The sequence below is a fragment of the Callithrix jacchus genome, chromosome 1 (genome assembly GCF_049354715.1).
Source record: "Callithrix jacchus isolate 240 chromosome 1, calJac240_pri, whole genome shotgun sequence".
NCBI lineage: Eukaryota > Metazoa > Chordata > Mammalia > Primates > Cebidae > Callithrix > Callithrix jacchus.
In genome coordinates, this window is record NC_133502.1 from 149651671 (window position 1) to 149665313 (window position 13643).

A 13643-nucleotide genomic window follows, 5' to 3' on the forward strand; every position below is an offset into this window, starting at 1 on the left:
CAAGACCCCATCTCAGAAAACAAAGCATGTTTTCCAGTTCTTGCTGGGAGGCCCCCATGGGAGTTGGAGAAGAACAAACTATAGATAGAAGCAACAACTTGGATGAGTCTCCAGGGAATTATGCTGCTAGAAAAAAGTCAATCCCTGAAGGTTTACATACTGCGTGATTCCATTTACGTATCATTTTTGAAAAAACAAAATTATAGAAATGGAGCATAGATTAGAGGTTCCAATGGTTAGGGTTGAGAGGGCAGGGGAAGTAGATGTGGCTATAAAAAGAACATGGGAGGATCCTTGTAGTGGTGAACTGTTGTCAACATCATGCATCTCTATTAATTCTCATAACTGCATGTGAATTTACAGTAATCTCATAATTTAAAAATCTAATTAAAAAATAAATAGATATGGAAAAAACATGTATTCTAATGTCCAAGCCACACCTTTGACCTTTAAATCAAAGTCTCTAAGGGTGGGACTAGGTATTAATATTTATACGTTTTTTAGATGATTCCAGTGTGCAGCCAAGTTTGAAAACCAGTATCTTAGCCGACCGTGTGGAGCATGAGAAGCCAGCACAGGAAGCAGTGGAGAGCGCTGGGACTGTACACGTGAGTGGAGACTAGATGTGTGGTCTTGGGCAAGCCATTTAAACTCATGTAGCCTTGGGCTCTTCTTTGTAAATTGGTTATAACCTGTGCTTACTTCCCAGAACTGATTTGAAGATCAAGGAGAAAATGTAGGTTAAGTGTTTTATGAGTTGTAAAAGTGTAATATAAATGTCCTGATCAATGGGTAATATATATTGTACATCCATACAAATATGTGTGTTTTTAAATATGTACTGTATGCAGATGTTTTCATGTTTAGTATCTCACTTAATCTCATCAACAACTCAGCATTGTAGGAGTTGGGATCGTAATTTTATTTATTTATTTATTTATTTATTTTTTGAGACGGAGTTTCGCTCTTGTTACCCAGGCTGGAGTGCAATGGCGCGATCTCGGCTTACCGCAACCTCCGCCTCCTGGGTTCAGGCAATTCTCCTGCCTCAGCCTCCTGAGTAGTTGGGATTACAGGCAAGCGCCACCATGCCCAGCTAATATTTTGTATTTTTAGTAGAGATGGGGTTTCACCATGTTGACCAGGATGGTCTCGATCTCTTGACCTCGTGATCCAACCACCTCAGCCTCCTAAAGTGCTGGGATTACAGGCTTGAGTCATCCCGCCAGGCCGGGATCGTAATTTTATAATGAGAAGACTGACTCACACAAAAGGTAATAAACAATAATACCTTTGGCTTTACCAGTATAGATTCTGTTTCAGCAAAACTCCCTCTGCTGTAGTTTACCCAACAGAGGTGGTTGTCAAGGTCACTTAGGTGTAAAAGTAAGTCCCTACTTTCAAGTCTAAGAGACTTAATATGTAAATAAAATTCCTGTAAGGGCAAGTTTGAATGCATTATCTGGATCATAGTCTGAATTCTGCACTTCAATTTGCAATACAGATGAAGCTAAGCACAAGAGAGAAAAATGGATGTTGAGAATGAGAAAGTGCCTGATTCCCAAATAATTTGTGCCCAGCAAGAAGTGAGAGGCCCCCTGGGAAAAGAACAAGCTAGGACTTGTGGCATCCCATTAGTGAATATTAAATCCCTTTTAATGCCTGTGTTTGATTACAAAGGTAGTTAAAAACACATCAAGTATGGAAAAAGCTGATTCTGGTATCAGACTTTCACCAAGTGAAAAGAATGACAATGTAAAAGAGAAGGAAGCTAGTCTCTTTTTATGTGCTTCTGTTATAAATTAAATTAATTAAATTACTGGAACATTTGTATGAATAAATTCAAAGAGGGATCCATGCAAAATATAACAGAAAACTGAGACAATTTTATGTTTAAAAAGTCTATATATGCGACTGGAAATAATCTAGATAACTGGTATGCTTTTTGTATTATTAAGACAATTACTTGATTGATCAGCTGTGTGTATATAAATAGAGATCGAGTAATTCAAGGTCTTCTACCTCCCAAATGGATTTGGGGCAAGGGATCAGCCTCAAAACAGGCCATTTGGCAAAGTTTTTCTAACCATCTTCCAAGAATTTAGACTTTGCATAAATTAGCTACCCACTGTCTTTCCACCTCTGAAGGTCATTTTTTCCTTCACTTAATTTGGGTATGTTGGTTCCCAATTAAATTTAATCCTTAAAATTCTAGGTGCAACTCATCAAATGAATCTTAAGAGATTGGAGAAGGCATAATTAAAGTCAGTGGGCAGCTGGGTGCAGTGGCTCATGCCAGTAATTCCAGCACTTTAGGAGGCCAGGGTGGGGAATTGCTCGAGCTCAGGAGTTTGAGACCAGTCTGGGCAACATGGTGAAACCCCATCTCTACCAAAAACACAAAAATTAGCTGGGTGTGGTGGAATGTGCCTGTGGTCCCAACTATTCAGGAGTGTTAGGTGGGAGGATTTCTGGAGCCTGGGAAATTGAGGCAGCAGTAAGCCATGATCACACTGCTGCACTCCGGCCTGGGTGACAGAGTTAGACCCTGTGACACACAAAAAAGGGATGTTTTTGTGTTTTTCCATCCTATTCCCTTTTTCCTTTTGAAACCAAGAAGAAACCTTTCTACTGGTCCCGGTCTTGGAGAGACACGGCTGGTTTCAGTCCTAACTTCAGGATGTCTGAACCTTGAGAAGTTGGATGAGGCATTTCACTGTTCTTGATCTTATTTTCCTAAACTACTGAAATGGTCCTGATGTGGTTTCCCTTTCTGTTCCCTACCCAAATCTCATGGTGAATGGTACAGCATGAAAAACTTAAATAAATAGACAGGGAAAAACTGTATATCCTAATGTCCAAGCCACACCTTAGACCTTTTACATAAAAATCTTAAGGGTGGAAGTAGGTATTAATATTTAAGTTTTTCAGATGATTCTAATGTGCAGCCAGGTTTGAAAACCAGTATCTTAGCCAAGAGGAGTCAGTTTTAACTTTAGTTGAACTAACATCACCTGGGATTCAGATGGTGAAAAAGATTCTCAAACTTAATACTTGTGAATCACCTGAGGATTTTGTCAAAAAATGCAGATTCTGATTTTGCATTTCTCACATTTTCAAGTGGGGCAGATGCTGACATTAGAAATAGCATGACGATGGAGTTTCAGGCAGGGAAAATAATCTCATGCTCCTAGCTACACCTGAACATCACGCTGCTAATTTTCAGTGTTGTTTTGTTCTTAAGGAAGGCAATTTCTTTAAAGAAACAAACTGATATAGTTTTGTTTTGTGTCCCCACACAAATCTCATCTAGAATTGTTATCCCCATGTGTCGGTGGAGGGACCAGGTGGGAGGTGACTGGACCATGGGGGCGGTTTCCACCGTGCTGCTTTCGCGATAATGAGTTCTCATGAGATTTGACAGCTTAAATGTGAGTGGCGCCTTCCTGTTTGCTCTGTCTCTCCTGCTTCGCCGTGGTAAGATGTGCTTGCTTCCGCTCTGCCTTACACCGTGATTGCAAGTTTCCTGAGGCCTAGCCACGCTTCCTGTACAGCCTGTGGAACTGTGAGTCAATTATACTTCTTTTGTTCGTAATGACCAGTCTTAGGTAGTTCTTTATAGCAGTGTGAGGACAAACTAATAAAGGTACTAAGAAAAATGACGTAGAAAGCCATTCGGCAATCTTGTGTGAATTTCCTGGCATCTGCCTGGGTACCTGTGGATTGGGTTTTTGTGGGGGCACCTATCAGGGCAGGATCTAGGCAATAGCTGCTCCTGTCTCCAATGGGTACTTCCTCTGTGCTTTTCTTGTTACCATCTTCCTGGCTATCAGGGACCACTTGGTTCTCATCTTTTCAATTTCTTCTCCCTCCTCGTCTGAGCTTTCACTACAACCTGGCTCTTAGACTGCCAAATTCCATACTATTCCTTAGCAAACCATCAGTAGCTTTCAATATTTAACATAACTGAAAAACTGAATTAGATACAGGTTGTCTATTTCCCTATCGCTAAGTTGGAACTGCTGATGTCGGTGATAGTCATCCTTCACCGCAGCGCTTTGCAGTTACAAAGCACCATTGCACCTCCTTTGTAATATTTGATTCTCACAAGTAGCCTAGAAGAAAGACTGAGGGGTGGGTGTAAAAAGTATTCTCTTTTTACAGATGAGACAATTGAACGCAGTTTTGGGTTGGATTTGGCTGTGCACATAGCACTGTGTCTGGTGCACTGAGGAGGACGTGAGACTATTCCTTAGGGCAGGATGGTAAAAGCAGACAAGGGAAACCTTTTAAGCACCTGACTTCAATTCAGTGCAATGAACAGAATGAGTACACACTTGGTCCACGCTCTGTGCAAGCTCATTGGGATGGGCAGGTGCAAAGTGAAAATGACTCAAGTTGTTTATGGTTTTAGGTGGGGGATGGTTGTCACATTTAGCAAATATAGATAATGATGCCCAGTTAAATTGGAATTTCAATAAACAAGAAATTTTTCAGTGTAAATATGAACCAGGCAACCTTTTGGGGCAGTATGCTATTTGACAACCCTACATGGGAGAAGAAAGACTAAAAGCCTGAAATTATCATGATAGTAATAGGAACTCTGGGAAGATTTCCTGGAGGAAGTAACAGCTGAGTTGGGTCTTGAAGTCTGCAGAGGCCACAGAAGCAGCTCTAGCTTCAGGGGGCACAATGGAGCATGGGAAGTTAGGGAGTGGAGATTTTATTATTTTAGTCTCAGTTTTCTCATCTGTAAAATGGGTATAATAATAGTACCAACCTTGTCAAGTTGTTGTGAGAATAAAATGAGTTTACATTCATAAGGCCCTTAGGGGACTGCCTCGCACAGAGTGAGTAGTGGTGATAAAATTAATGACAGCAGTGGAAAACGTGAGAAAGGGGCCGGGTGTGGTGGCTCACAGCCTTAATCCTAACACTTAGAGAGGCTGAGGCAAGTGGGTCACTTGAGGCCAGGAGTTCAAGACCAACCTGGCCAACACAGCAAAACCCTCTCTCTATTAAAAACAAAAAAAATTATCCAGGCATGGTTATGCATGCCTGTTATCCCAGCTACTCAGAAAGCTGAGGCACGAGATTGCTTGAACCTGGGAGGTGGAGGTTGCAGCAACCTGAGATTGCACCACTGCACTCCAGCCTGGGTAACAGAGTGAGACTCTATTTAAAAAAAAAAAAAGAGGAAGGAACATTCCAGAGGTTCAAGTTATTACTGGAGTGGACTAACTGGAGGAGCAGAGCCATGAGGCAGAACGTGGAGAAAGAGGAATGACGTTCCCAATGGGGTTGAGTGGGAAAAGCTGGAGTCTGAGAAGTGGCTAAGGTAGGGGGTGGCAAGATTGAAATCTGTGGGACAAGTTGGCAGGCTGGAAATTCAGGTAAGAATTGATGTTGCAGTCTCGAGTATGAAATCTATAGAGCAGGCTGGAAACTTAGGCAGAATTTCTGTTACAGCCTTAAGGCAGAATTCCTTCTTTTCTACAAAGCCTGTTTTTTTGCTTTTAAGACCTTCAGCTGAATGAATGGGACTCTCCCACATTATGGACAGTAATCTGCTTTCCTTACAGTCAGCTGATTATAAATATTAATCACATCTACAGAATACCTTCACAGCAGCATCTAGACTAGTGTTTCAGCAGACAGCTGGGCACCATAGCCTAGCCAAGTTGACATAAAAAATTAACCATTGCAAGTCATCAAGTGCTTTCCCTAGTGGATGGTATTACCACAGAAAAAACACCAACCAAAGGAATACTGTGGATGTGAAAGAAGATTTAGATTAAGTGTAAAAGTAAGAATATTTTTATACCTTTTAAAATGTGTCAGTGTGTAGTTTTAAGTATTAATTACATGAAAATGTTAGAAAATAAAGATGAGAAAAAAAGAAATCTCATATTTCTACCACTCAGTAATAATCACTATTTAAATTTTCTTGTCTTCTGGTTTTCTAATGTGTATATCTCAGTATAGCTATGATCTCATTTCTGTTAAAAGTGTTGGTATGATACATCTATATTATTTTAAATTGCTGTATAATATCTTTTATTCCCATTCATTAAATCTCATGCTGTTAGATGTTTATTTCTTATTATTGTGAACAGCAATGCATAGTATATTTTTGTTCATAAATCTTTTTACTTGAATATTTTCTAAGTAGCTTTCAAACTCTTTAATCAGTAGAACCCTTTTCACTGAAATGTTAAGGAACGAATTATTCATTCAACACAATAGTTCGCAACCCTGGCCACACCTTTAGAAAAAAAATAATGATATTTAGGCTTCATCTCAGAGTTCAATTCAGTGTGTTGGAATGGGGACTACACGTAAGTATTTAATTAAAAACCAAAAGTGGCTGGGTGCGATGGCTCATGCCTGTAATCCTAGCACTTTGGGAGCCTGAGGCAGGTGGATCACTTGAGGACAGGAGTTCAAAACCAGCCCGGCCAACGTAGTGAAACCCAGTCTCTACTAAAAATACAAAAAAATTAGCTGGGCATGGTGGCAGGTGCCTATAATCCCAGCTACTCGGGAGGCTGAGGCAGGAGAATCGCTTGAACCTGAGAGGTGGAAGTTGCAGTGAGCCCAGATCGTGCTGCTGCACTCAAGCCTGGGCAGCAGAGCGAGACGCCATCTTAAAAAAAAACCAAAAGCTCCCAAGTGATTTTAAACAGCCACAGTTGAGAACCCCGGATTAACCAATATGTCAAGGGATGGCCCTGTGATATACTGAGCATAAAAATATTGTACAAGGTGAAACCCCATCTCTACTAAAAATTCAAAAATTAGTCTGGTGTGGTGGTGCATGCCTGTAGTCCCAGCTACTCAGGAGGCTGAGGTGGTGCAATCGTTTTACCCTGGGAGGCAGAGGTTGCAGTGAGTGGAGATTGCACCACTGCACTCCAGCCTGGGTGACAAAGTGAGACTCTGTCTCAAAAATCTGTATATATATATACACACACATTGCACAAGAACAGCCACAACATCTGTCCTACAGAACATCAGCATGTGGTCTAACTTTGAAGTGTTGTAATAATATGGTTAAAGACTAGATTGTATTTGCTGTGATCACTAAGTTAAGCATTAGTGAGCAAGGAGATTGAGAAAATAAATTCCTTCATATAACTGATATTTCTTAATATAACTATTAGTCCTGATATAACTAAGGTCTTAATTTTTATGTGTCATCTGTTTAGTAAAGGTTGGCTTTGGCATGATTAGGTCTTGCTCTCAGTAGATGTTGGAAGGATAATTGCATGCTTATCTTCTTTGGGCAGCTGAATCAGGGTTAATACACAGATAGCCTTGGACATAAGTGCATGCAAAGCACCTGAAAGAACATAAGTAACTTAAGCCCAGTACAATACAATAATGCTAGTCTGGATCTTGGATTGAGTGTTTTAATACATTTAATCTAATTGCCAAGTTATCTTCTTCCTGAATCTTCATGAGAAAACCAACTAAAACAATGCTTTGTCCTACTAGCCTTCCATTATGATCATTAAGTTTGGAAGTAAAGTTAAAAATAAACATATGAGTAAAAGTTAAAAACAGAAAAAAAAAACATGTATTTCTAACTTTATTGATTCTTGACATTTTATCTGCATAGAAAGCTATTTTCGGTGGCTCATGCCTGTAATCCCAGCACTTTGGGAGAACGAGGCGGGTGGATCACGAGGTCAAGAGATCAAGAGCATCCTGGTCAGCATGGTGAAACCCCGTCTCTACTAAAAACACAAAAAATTAGCTGGGCATGGTGGCACGTGCCTGTAATCTCAGCTACTCAGGAGGCTGAGGCAGGAGAATTGCCTGATCCCAGGAGGTGGAGGTTGCGGTGAGCCGAGATCACGCCATTGCACTCCAGCCTGGGTAACGAGAGCAAAACTCCGTCTCAAAAAAAAAACAAAAAGAAAGAAAGCTATTTTTTTGGCAATTATTATTGTTCTTAGTTTAGAGAAGAGGCTGAGCAGGAAGGGTCCTTTGAAAAAGAAAAGATTGCCCTTGTCCCCCTCTGGCAATTGGTATGAAGTCTGCTTCCCAGCCTCTAATGGCCTTCTTTTCCTTTTCCCCTGCAGTTCAGCTCTGGACTGCTGGAAACTATCACTCGTATCTCAAGCAAAGTTTATCCTTCAGCACCTGTGGGAAGAGCAAGATTGTATCTTTGATATGGGACCCTGTGACCCCATACTGGCTTCATGTTCTCTGTCAGGGCTGGCATTACTTCTGCTATGATTGGCACTGAACAACTGACCAGAGCTCAGAAGATAATTCAAGTGACTTGTCCAGTGTGTCTGTCATTGATGGAAGTAAGCTGCTGGAAACTGTGTCCATGAGCCTGCAAGGGGTCCTGGCCTAGGGGCTACAGATGTGGTGGTTTGACTGGAACAGTGGGGAGTCTTTATTTGTTTTGGCTGTTTGGGTTACTTGTTTTATTTTTTAATTGAATGGGATATAAGGTGGAGTATATTCTCTTCTGAGAACCATCATCCCTCTTCCCCATGGCAGTTTCCTGTTATATGACATCTGTGGCCTTCACACATTTACTTGTCTGGCCTTTGAAGACACTGTAAACTTTGACTCTAGGGAGAGAGGATGACAACAGTAGAGTCTTGTGGGATTGGGTGTGTTAGCCTTACCTGTTTACCCTGACATGGGTTTATAATTGATCCTTGTACCACCCACTTATGTTGCTTTGTTTCCTGATATAAATGCTTGCCGATTATATACCTGTCCAGTATGTTCAGTACATGTCATAGATATTTGTCTAATACAAAGATTAGGTTGATATTTTATAATTAGGTAGAAGGTTTTTTAGGGGGTGGGATGAGGGGGCAAGATTGAGGAGTGAGGTAGTCACCTTAACGAGCAGTTTTATTACTGATAATAAAAGGGAACACTTGCTTCTAAGATTATAATATGTGGTGGTATACTAATTCATGTTCTGTGTAATGTTCCATATAATACTGATTTTATATTCATGTATTCTATATAGAGAACATAATCAGATCTGCCTTATTACAAAATCCACACATAAGAACCTGCTTTAAGGAATTTGAAGGTATTAATTCCTTTGGTTTACTGTGGCTTGGTTGCAGCCCCAGGTTTAAAGCTAGAGCTCTGACCTCTCAGCCTTTTTGCCTTAGTCCCTGGCACCTGAAACTCCAAGTTCTGAGATGGACTACTCTAGTCCTGGCAGTGACAGTGGCCGAGTATAGACAGAACCCATGACATTTCCCCACTCCACACTGTTTTTAAAGTTATGAGAAAAACACTAAGTTATTTTTTGTGAATTGCCATTACTGTTTAGATATACTGTGATGTTCAGATGGCTTATCTTTCAAACTGAATGTCCTTGTGTCTAATCCTCCTCTTTCTTTTTCACTGCAGACAGGGTATTGGTGACAGTCTTCCGGCAGACTGTGGTTCCGCCTCCCATGTGCAGCTACCAACTGCTGTTCCCACACCCTGTGAATCAAGTCACATTCTCTGCACACCCTCAAAAGAGTAATGACCTTGCTGTTCTAGATGCCAGTAACCAGATTTCTGTTTATAAATGTGGTATGTTAAAAAACTTCTACCAAGGTGTTCTGAATCAAGTCCCTTCTACTCCTACATAAAAGCAACTTATAGCTTTTGTTGCCATAGGTCTAGTGTTTCTCAAAATTGTGAAGTCTGCAGTTGATATCATTATCATTATGATATTTAATTGGCTTGGGTTTTTTTTTTTTAAATCTTTCTCTGGTTTATACTAGCCATTCCTTTTCCATTGCTGAACTTGAAGAGTCAGTTATTTAAGAACAACCTTGAACTCTGGAAATAGCATAGTATGTTATTACATTGTTAACATGTTTTACTATTTTCATTGCCTTTACACGCATTTTCAGTTGATCTCATCCCTCCTAGGAGCTGTCAGAGATTATAGATGAGGGAACACTGTGTCAGAGGTTTTGCAATTTGTTTGAACAAGAATGGACAAGGACCTCAACACAGGCATTCTAGTTCTTCCACAGTCCCGTTGCTGTCAGTTCCTCATTGCTTTCTTGATGTACTGGGGAACCTGAAAGTTGCCTTTATTTGTGAGTTCTGTGGTTATGTCATGAATTCTACCGGCATATGGCAGTGGTTGCCTTGTTTTCAAATATCTTTTGAATTCTCAGAAAAAGCCTAGATAGTTGCCAAGAGAGAATAATCAAAATTAATTAATTTAAATTGGAATTTCCTACTTTCATATCAGCTTTTCTGTTAAGTCAGCAGCCCACTGTTTACATGAATTCTCTCTGGATTTATCACCTGTTTCTCTGATTATAGTTTCACTGTATAAAATGCTATTACAGTCCTCCTTAAACTTTTAAAAATAGCTTTAAAAAAAGTGCTAATATGTTCATTATCAAAACCAAAAGAATCAGATGTAAAGTAAGTTTTTTTGGTACTTACTATATGATGCTAATGAGTTTATATGTCACTTTATGATGTATGGGATGTTTTGCTCTGTGTTCGCTTAAAAAATAGCTTTATGGCCGGGCGCTGTGACTCATGCCTATAATCTCAGCACTTTGGGAGGCCGATGTGGGTGGATCATGAGGTCAGGAGTTCAAGACCAGCCAGGCCAAAATGGTGAAACCCCGTATCTACTAAAAATACAAAAATTAGGCAGGCATGGTGGCGGGTGCCTGTAATCCCAGCTACCTGGGTGGCTGAGCCAAGAGAATCACTTGAACCTGGGAGTTGGAGGTTGCAGTTAGCCAAGATTGAGCCTCTGCACTCCAGCCTGGGCGACAAGAGCGAGACTATCTCGGGGCGGGGCGGGGGGGGAGTTTCATATCATTCATCTATTTAAAGTGTACACTTCAGTGGTTAATGTGTCTGTGTGTGTGTGTGCGTGTGTGTGTATGTATGTTTAAATTCACCAAATTGTATACCCATCACCACGATCTATTGTAGGACATTTTTATCTCCTCAGAATAAAACCACCTGCATTCATTTTACTTGATAGAAAAGTCTCTGTGATGAGATAGGACAGGTTGAACGCTCCGTTTTTGAAAGATGGTTTGGCATCAATTTGTGGGGTGGCCCTAGCTCAGGGGTACCTGGAGGCAGAGAGTTCAGTTAGGAGAAGCTGTTGTCAAGTGTCCAGGCAGGAGCTAGTGAGGGCTTGAGCCAGGGCAGTGTTCATAGAAACGGAAAGAAGAGAGAGATCATAACAAATCCATGAACTAAAAACCCTGAGAAGTTAAAGAGCCCACTGGGGAGAGTTCGGATATAAGAGATTCTGGAAAAAGAGATGGTGGACTGAACAGGTCAGGGCTCAGTGCCCAAGCTGAAGGGAAATTAAGAACCTGGAGCCAAGTGGTAGACATTTGAATGGTGTGGAGATGAGTTAGTTGCCAAATTTGTCAAAGATGGTGTTAGATGTGTCCTGCGTATCACTCCTTTCCCCCACATTGTTTCTTGATTGTTTACTATATGCAGGCTTTTTCTAGTACTTGGCTTGTTGTATTAGAAAACTAGTTGTACTTTTGTCTACCACTTGTTATTCTAGCTGTAGACAAAAGATCAAATAAATATAACCTATCAGATGGCAAGTGCTGTGGAGAAAAATTAAGCAAAATAAGGGATAGGGAGAGGTTAAGAATAGGGGTTTACACAGGGAAGGTGGCTTTCTTATTTAGTGCAATCCCACAGACCTCTCTGTGAAGGTGACATTTAAGCAGAGATCTGGTGAGAATCACAGTGGGAGCCATGCAGACATCTGGGGTAAGAGCAGCCCAAGCATTCTATGCTTGAGGGCGAAGAACAACAACAAAAAAAGAGTGTTCCAAGCAGAGTAAAAAGCAACTCAGAAGTGCCTGTTGTGTTTAGAAAACAGCCAGGAGGCCAGGGTGGTGGCAGAAGAGCAAATGAGGGGAAGGTGTTGGGTGAGGTCAGAGAGGTGACAGGAATCAGCTCTTGTAGGGCCTGGCAGCTTTTCATCTGAGTGAGATAGGATGCTACCAGAGGGCTTAGAGCAGAGGAGCGCAGTGTTCTGGCTGAATTTTTTTTAAAGGCTAGCATTGGCTGCTGTGCAGTGAATAAACTGGATGAAGAATAGAAAGAAAATGTCTTTTAAGCAGGTGCTTAGGACTTCAGAGAATTTGAGGATATTGAGAGGTGGTTGAGGACAATGGAGGAAATAGCACTGGGCGGAGAGGGTCACCCCTCCACCTGGTCTTGCTGAGATGTGGCCTTTATCAGAAGGATTATGACTGATGTGATCTCAAGGGAAAAGCAATATTTTAAGGAGGTTGACATGTGGTTATGTTTTAGCTTGCTGTTTGCCTTCTAGAACTCATTAATAGCAGACACCATCCCCTTAGTAGTGGGAGAAATGTTATAGTTTACAATGATAGTATTTGCATTTTTGTTTTTCAGGTGATTGTCCAAGGGCCGACCCTGCAGTGAAACTGGGAGCTGTGGGTGGAAGTGGATTTAAAGTTTCCCTTAGAACTCCTCATCTGGAAAAGAGATACAAGTAGGTTCTTAATTATCTTGGGCCTCTGGAAAGAGAATCAGCCAGCATTCAGTACTTACCAATTTGAAAAAACAAGTGTAGAGCCTCCTGAGTAGCTGGGATTACAGACACGTGCCACCGTGCCCAGCTAATTTTTTGTATTTTTAGTAGAGACGGGGTTTCACCATGTTGACCAGGATGGTCTCGATCTCTTGACCTCGTGATCCATCCGCCTCGGCCTCCCAAGTGCTGGGATTACAGGCATGAGCCACCGCACCTGGCTACGTGGCTCTTTTTTCTAGTGGAGAGTGGGCACATGGAGCACAGAAGGCTCAGAGCCTCCTTTCCTGTGTTGGTACATATGCTGTGGTCAAAAACTGAGTGCCACTGGTCTGTGTAATTTTTATCTAGTTTTCTGCAGCCTCAGTCTCTTCCCATGATCTCTCCAAAATGGAAAATGGAATCCTTCATTTCTCTGCTTAAAATCCTTCATGAGCTCCCATTGTTCCTAGGATAAAATTCAGAAGCCATAATACTGCTTAGAAACCCTTCCTTGACCTGGCCCCTGTGTATCTTTCCATTCTCACTTTTTGGAATTGTCTTTTTTTTCCTCTGCTCTTGGAGGAAGGACAGTGCTTTTGTCTCTCTTCCCTCACCCTTCACCACTAACCAGCACATGCCTTGGTAGGCAGCATTACTTCTGCCACCCATGACTGCTTCCACCCTCACCATTCACCTGATTCTCATCTAGGTGAAAGGATGCCAAGGTGGCCCCTTCCCAGTAAGCCATTCATGCTTCCTTTCAGGAACTGGACAAGGTGACCCTCCTTTGTGCTTTTGTTGCACACAGTGCCTACCCCTGCAGACTACAGTGTGTCTCCTTCTAGAGTACAGTATTTATTTATTTATTTTTGAGACAAGGTCTGGCTCTATCACCCAGGCTGGAGTGCAGTAACACCATCTTGGCTCACTGCAGCCTATGCCACCTGGGCTCAAGTAATCCTCCCACCTGAGTTTATAGGTGCGCACCACCATGCCCGGTTAAGTTTTGTATTTTTTGTCGAGATGGGGTTTCGCCATGTTTCCCAGACTGGTCTCAAACTCATGAGCTCAAGTGATCCACCTGCCTTGGCCTCCCAGAGTG

General features: G+C 41.5%; 1 protein-coding gene across 1 annotated transcript in view; it reads left to right on the forward strand.

Moving 5' to 3' along the window:
- The first annotated feature begins 3410 nt into the window (after positions 1-3410).
- Positions 3411-13643, forward strand: part of LOC100395628 (elongator complex protein 1) — a 33823-nt gene continuing 23590 nt past the window's right edge. The window contains 4 exon segments of the mRNA XM_078346012.1: positions 3411-3477; positions 8088-8318; positions 9400-9570; positions 12421-12520. Of these exon segments, the coding sequence (XP_078202138.1) occupies positions 3411-3477; positions 8088-8318; positions 9400-9570; positions 12421-12520 (569 nt within the window).